At 55.5% G+C, this 7,054-nt stretch overlaps 1 protein-coding gene across 2 annotated transcripts in view; it reads left to right on the forward strand.

The window, feature by feature from the left end:
- The window catches only part of ANGPT4 (angiopoietin 4), a 44,908-nt gene extending 40,439 nt beyond the window's left edge, over window positions 1-4,469 (forward strand). For both annotated transcript variants that reach the window (XM_078444184.2, XM_078444183.2), the window contains one exon: window positions 82-4,469. In XM_078444184.2, coding sequence (XP_078300310.2) covers window positions 82-242 — 161 coding nt within the window. In that variant the 3' untranslated portion in view covers window positions 243-4,469. The remainder of the gene's footprint in view (window positions 1-81) is intronic.
- Window positions 4,470-7,054: the final 2,585 nt, after the last annotated feature.

Here is a 7,054-nt window from a genome sequence, read left to right on the forward strand (position 1 = left end):
TGGGTCCCCGGGGTAGAGGGCTGCCCTCGGCCCCCTGGCTGGCCCCTACCTCCCCAAAGCGTCTTCCTCTCCCTCCACCAGGATGGTGGTTTGATGCCTGCGGCCTCTCAAATCTCAATGGTATCTACTACCCAGCTCACCATCACGTGCGCAAGCTCAACGGCATCCGCTGGCACTACTTCCAAGGCCCCAGCTACTCGCTGCGGGCCACCCGCATGATGGTGCGTCCCGTGGGCGTCTAATAAGCAGCGACACCCGGACGCTGGACCCACACGAAGAGCCGGGACTCGGTATTCCCTGAACGAGCTGGATCCAAACACGGGACACAGTGCCAGGGTATGATCCTGGACACCCGGGCCCCCCCTGGGCCAGGCCTCCTTGCCCAGGAGTCCAGAGGATCTGCTGCCTCCCTGTTCTCCTCAAGTTGTGACATGATGGTGGGTGGCGGGGGAGGGGGGGGGGATCTGACTCTATAGTATCCCTCTTTCCTCTTCCCTTCTGTCTCCGGCAGCGGTCCCCTGCCAGCTTGAGGGTCCCAATACCCTGAATGAGCGGAGAGCAAACTTAACTTAGGTCCTCAAAGAAATATACGAGTACAGTCCACTTCTCCCAGGCCCCAGCATCTGAAGGCCAGACCTGGCCTCTCGGGGGCTTCAGAAGATCTAAGGGGCATTCCTTTACCGCCGGCATGTCCTCGAATATGTTCCAGAGAGAATATCTCAGGCACCCCTCAAAAAGTACCTGGAGTCACGTGAGGGAGGGAAACACCCAGTTAAATCAACGTGAACAGGCATTCTTAGCTGCAGGACCTGTCAGGGCCTTTAATGTGGTCATATGCCTTTTGACTGCCCGTGAAGGAGTTAGAATGGGCAGCTTTCTCCAAATGTCCTTATTTGAAAACAGGCCCTGTTGATCGCAGAGCATCTCTCGGGGCTGCAGATGCCCTTGGGAAAAGTTGGTCAAATGTGACAGGATGGGGACCCCGAGCTCCACCGCTACACCCCCGCCTGCACCCACTCTTTCTGGCTACAAGAGCCACAGCGATGGCCCCGAACAGCCCTTAAAAACAACCGGAAGCAGCTTTGGGTCAAAGAAGACACACTCCACCCCTCAAGAAGGGTCTAGAACGAAGTTTCCGATCTGTGCTCTGGGCCGGGGTCCTGCCAGGCTCCGTCTGGTCCTTGAAAAGCCAGATTTCTGCCCGGAGGCTGCCCTCTCAGCACTCCCTGTCACCCTAGCTCACCTCAGCTCACGTTCACGGGCTGTTGGGGACCGTCCACTCCGCCTCGAGCAGGACCCCAATCTTCAGGTCCAGATCCTTCCAGCCTCCAAGCTGAGACCCTAACCCTCTCCTCCCACCTGATCCAACAGTGCTGCCACCCGCAGCTAGGGGGTTGCAGGAGGTGGGGGTGGGGGGCAGAGCAAGCCTTCGCCTGGGTCCGGGAGACCAGGGGCTCCTCGTGAACTTCCTTCGGAGGACAGGGTCAGAGAGGGGCCACCCACCCCCTCACTGTGTCACCCTCCTCTGTTCTGACGAGGCCATCATAGTCCTGCCATCTTCGGCCAACACCCAGGCCAGCCCAGACCAACCTGCTCTTCCCTTAAGGGTATGCTCTGTCTTCAGAAGGTCTTCTGCTGGATGGGGCTGGGGTGGTGGAAAACCCACCTTGTCCCCCTGCCCTTGGGTCCCCGCTCAGCTGAGCCCCTGAGCAAACCCCGCGCAGATGCAAGCTCATCTCTTTAGAAACAACAAAGGATATGGTTGCCAATGGGGGCATTTCAGGCGAGGGTGGGGAAGGACGGCGGGCAGGGTGCTGCTCAGAAGCCTCACGTGGCCTTACACCGCATTTGCTCGGTAGGCCTTTGTTTAACATCCGCTGTGGGCAGGGCTCTGGAGTGGGAGGGACCTGCTCCAGCTCTTGGACTTGAGGCCAGTGACTCAGCCTCTCGAGGCCTCGGTTATCTTGTCTGTGAAACGGAGATGAAGCTCCCTCCTGGCTGGGCTGTGGCAAGGAGGCGATGAAAGGATGTACGTCAACTTTGTAACAGAGCCTGGCACGAGCAGGTGCCTAATAAACGTTAGTTCCCAGAGAGGTAAACAGGGTGAGGAAATCCACCCCTAGGGCGGGCCCCCGCTCCTTCCGGGCCCAGGCAAGGTGAGCATGTGTTCCTGAATCCATGGCATTTATTTGTGTACTGCTGAGCTTAGCGGCTAGATGTGCTGGAGACGGGGTGGAGGCAAAGCTGTGAGCCCCACGGACAGACTCTGGGGTGGTGAAGGCCCACATCGCCGTCTACACTCGCTTTCTGAAAAAGGCCAGGCTGATTTAGGTTACCCTCAGATACCTGTTCTTAAATAGTCATGCTTCCTTCCTACCTTCCTCCCTCCTCCATGCCAGGACTCTCCAGCACAAGGGATAGAAAGCTTATCCTAAGGAAGGGATTGACTCTCATACCGGGAAGTCTAGGGATGGATTCAGGCAGGGCTAGATCTAGGAGCTCAAATGATGTCTCTTCACCGTTCAGTCCTGCACCTGCCACGTTGACTTTACTCTCAGTCAGGTTTTCTCCTGACAGGTGGCCCCAGCAGCCCTGGGCTGGTGGCCTCCCAGCTGAGCATCCCTAAGACAGTTTCCCTGTCCCCGTGATTCCAGCAAGGGCATGATTTTCTCCAGCCAGGACTGGTCCTTTAGTGCCCATCTTTGTACTTATCACTGTGAGTCTGATTGACCAGACCTGGGGCACCCAATCAGGCCTGGAACCAGGGCTGGGGTCAGTGCCACCCAAGTCATGTGGACTAGCAGTTTCCAGGCACTGTTTCCGGAAGCAGCGATGCTGGACAGGCTAGAACCAGCGATCACTTTTCCACCATCCATCTCTCTGACTCCCATTTCCCTTCTCTCCATCTCTGCCCCCCTCCTGGCCCCCCTCCCCCCAACGCCTGGTCCCAGGCTCCATCTCATCCCCGGGTTGGCCCAGGACACAGCTGTGTCCCGCCCGGGGTTGTCAGACCCTGGTTCGCTGTCCCGGCTGTGTCCCTGGAGCAGAGTCTCTGGCCCTCTCTGAGCCTCTGTTTCCCATTTGTACAATAAGGACAGAGGACCTGCCGACCTCTAGAAGTCCCCTGACAGCGATGCTGACCCACAGTGTCCTGTCCTGCAGACGGGACCAATGGAAGGACACTGGGCAGCCCAAGGGCCCTATGGGGGCATGGCTGGTGTGGCCCTGGCCCTGGCTGGATCTCCTGGGGGCCACCACCCATAGGAACTGGCTTCGGGGATACCTGAATCTGCATTCATAGGGCCCTTGAATTCAGATTCTGAGCCTATGCAGAATCATATCCAGAATCACCTCTTCCTATATCAGATCGGCATTCTCCCCATCTTAGTCATGAGTAAATTAGAGCCCAGAGAGGGAAAGGATTTCATCCAAGGTGGCACAGCCAATCACCACCTCCAGTGCACCTTCCATCTATGAGCTGCCTCCCTCATCCAGGCCTCTCTGAGGCATCCTGACACCAACCACAAAACTGCTGGGGGAGTGTCCCCTTCACTTATGTCAAGCACCAAAGGAACTTTCTGGAAAGCTCTCCAAGACAAGAGCTTTTATCACTGGTACCTGATAGGTCCCGGTGGAGCCAGACAGGCAGATTGCATTGTTCCCAAGATCTCTGCATGTCCCCGGCGAAAGCAGTTTCCACGCTGAGGGAGAGAGTTGACTGGGCACCCCAGAGATGACAGCCATGGCCGAGGTAAAAGGTGGCCCTTTGCAGGGAGGAAGGGAACAGCTAGCATCAGGATGGCTTGTCTTGGTGGCTGGGGGGACTGACCCCATTTCCCAGATCCCCACCCCCACCCCCCGCCCCGGTGTCTGTGTGAGTCTTCACCTCTTGCATTTAAAGATGCTTCAGAAAGCTAACGGCATTGCGTTGGCAACAACGGCATGGGCATCTTTTGATGGAACAGTGCTTTGGAGAATGGAGTCTGGTCCAGGCCACGTCCAGGATAAATGTGTCACTTCCCTGTGTTAGATTCACAAGGAGTTGCTCAACTGAGGTTCTCGTGGGTCCTGAGGTCAGGGATGTCCAATGGCCTTTAGCATCGGACACATTCCTGCCTTACCCCGTGAGATCTCCTGGAGCCTCCCTTTCTCCCATCTGCACAGTGGGGAGAGTAGAGTCGGGTACACAGGGAAATCGTGCAAATTCCATGTGATGGTGGACACCCAGGCCTGGAATATTCGCTCACGTATTTATCCATTCATGTATAGATTCATTTATGCACACAGCGTGTATGGGTCAAGGCCAGCCTGCGTGATGGGGGTGGACCAAACAAGACGGTCATGTGCTCACAGAACTGAACAGCCTAGAGAGAGAGACAGGCCCAAACCCAAATTTTTTTTTTTTAGTTTGTAAAACTAAATTGACAATAGATGGCAAGTAAAGAAAATAAACAGGAGGCAGAAACAGATCGCAGAGGGTCCAGCTTCCGGCGATCAGGGAAAGCCCTCTCTGAAGAGGTAGTGCCTAAAGTGGGGACTAACTAACACAGTGAGAAAGAGGCAGCCAGGGAACGGTAAGTTCACTAGGGGGAACAGTCATTGCAAAGGCCCTGAGGTGACCATGAGGAACTGCAAGGGAGCCAGGGTGGCTGAGACCGCAGTGAGCAAGGGGGAGCGGGGTGGGGCTGAGTTCCCCCCCGCCGGCACTTACATCAGAGATCACTCCTCCCCGCAGTGCCCACCAAGGACTGAACCCAGCCACCACTCTGCCTGAGTCTCTGTGGAGCTGGCGCAAATTCCTGCCTCTCTCTAGACCTCAGTTTCCCAGTCTGTGAAATACAGGAGCGGGATCACCTCTGTCTGAAAGTCACCCAGACCCAGTTATCGTATAAATCTGAGTCAAGGGTCTGGTTGTGTCCACTGCCCTGCACGGGGTGCCAGTGGGGGAGTCAGAAGAAGGAAGAGAAAATAAGGGACTTGCCCTCAGGCTAGATGGGAACTTGGGAGTGTCTCCCACACAGGGTCAACCAGGGGGAACTTGGGTGGGAGCACAGGGCGCTGACTGCCTGCCTCCCCCATGCTGGTTTTACGTGCACCATCTCTGAATCCTGGTGGGTTCTGGTATTACCCCATTTTACAGATGTGGAAACAGAGACCCATGGAAGTAAAATGCCTTGCCTATGGTCACACGGTGACTTAGGGTACCAGCCAGGCTGATGTAGCAGAAAGACCCCAAAATTCAGTGAGTTAAATATTTTTCCTCCCTGTGAGTCGAGCTGATCAGTCCATGGCCGGGGATCAGCTCTGCCAACCTCAACCACAGCTTCCCTCTCAGGCCAGGGGAGCTTCACCCAAAGGTGCAGGGAGGGAAACCATCTGTGCAGCACCGCTTCCCCTCCAGAACCTCCCCCTCTCACCCCAGACTTCTCTTTTGCTCAGAATATCCCAGCGGTCTCCCTATAGGGCTCCATCTGCGGGTTTGCTTCCTCCTGGCCTACAGTCATGCCATTTCCCCTGCCTGAAACCTTCGGTAGCTCCCCGGTACCCTGTGCTCACGGCTGGTCACCACCTAGCTCAGTCCTTCTCCAGCTCCGCCTCTGCTCTGTTCTTAGGCATTCGGAGGCTTTGGGCCTGATGAATTCCTTCTGAGCAAAGGGTCTCAGGTGGCCATCAGTCTTCCTGGAGGAATCGCCCATGTCCAGTGGACTTTTACATCCCTCTGGCCTGGAACTCAGGGCCCAGCTTGTGGTGGCTACTCTCTATAAGTCACATAGAGTATTGGTTCAGCCCTCTGGTTCTGCAGAGAGCCGGGCCCTTCTGCTCCTTACAAGGATCATGTAAGAGCCTCCAAAGTCCCTGTGAGGGCCTAGTACATTGCAAGGCACCTAGGACAGAGCCTGTCCATGGTAAGTTGTCTGTGATGTTGTCTCCGATTATTTCCCTATACCAGGCCCCTTAGATTATCCAAAGAAGCCCCTTAATGACCTTATGGGTCATTAAGTACCAATAGGTATCATTATCATCTCTCCCTTTTCCAAACCGGGGAACGGAGACCCGGGAAGTAAAGTCACCTGGCCAAAGTCACACAGTAAGATTTTACACAGGTGGCTTTGGACCCAGATCACATGCCCCACAACATGCTTCACCTGGATCTTATGGCCCCTGTGACCAAGGTTAAAGGAAAATTCATAAATACATAAGCAGTTGCCAAGCTGAAGCCAGCCGGTGCTTCAATCCGACACAGGACAATAAAGACCTGCCGTCACTGCTCGACCCCCTCCAGGGCCGGGACAGGACCTTCCTTCCTGCTTCTGACTTCCCAACTCCATGTCCTGGCTTCCGAACACTTGGCCACAGGCTCACCGCCCCCAAATCTTTTCTGAGTAGGACTTCGCTTTCTTCCTTGTCAACCTCCCTGGCCTCCCCACTGTGGCCTGGGCAGGGGAGGGACAGGGACAGGCCACTTTAATCTGAGCAGCCTGGAAGCCTCCTGGTGGGCTGAGGCCTCTTCCCTCCACCTTCACCTGCCCCTTGGTATCTGGGAGAGGTGTCAGGACCACATCCGCTCAGGTCTGCCTGTGTCCACAGATCAGAAGACTTGTCCTCTCTGGACCTCACTCTCCTCAACCATAAAATGGGAATGAGCCTCCCGGCCCTGCTTGCTTCACAAAGTTGCCATAAGATTCAAGTAAGATGGTCCCTTCCCTCAACAAGTATTTAGTAACTACTATGTGCCAGGCACTGGGAACACAGCCATGAACAAGACAGAACGACACTTGCTCTAAGGTGCTTATAGTCTGGGGTGGGTGGAAAGAGCAGAACTTCAATAAAAATTAACCAAACAACCTAAAGTACAATGAATGTGGGTTGCAACGACACCAACTAGTTGGGGAAGGCATCCTTATAGGACAAGGAGGAGTTAGGTGAAGAAGAAGAAGGTTCCAGGCAGAGGCAACAGCACATGCAAAGGCCCTGGGGCTGGCCCAGGGGAAAGCTCCAGAGCATTCAGGAAGGGGAAGAAGCCAGAGGTCTGGTAGGGACTGAGGTAGGCGGG

The sequence above is a fragment of the Panthera onca genome, chromosome A3 (genome assembly GCF_046562875.1).
Source record: "Panthera onca isolate mPanOnc1 chromosome A3, mPanOnc1 haplotype 2, whole genome shotgun sequence".
In the NCBI taxonomy this organism is placed as follows: Eukaryota; Metazoa; Chordata; class Mammalia; order Carnivora; family Felidae; genus Panthera; species Panthera onca.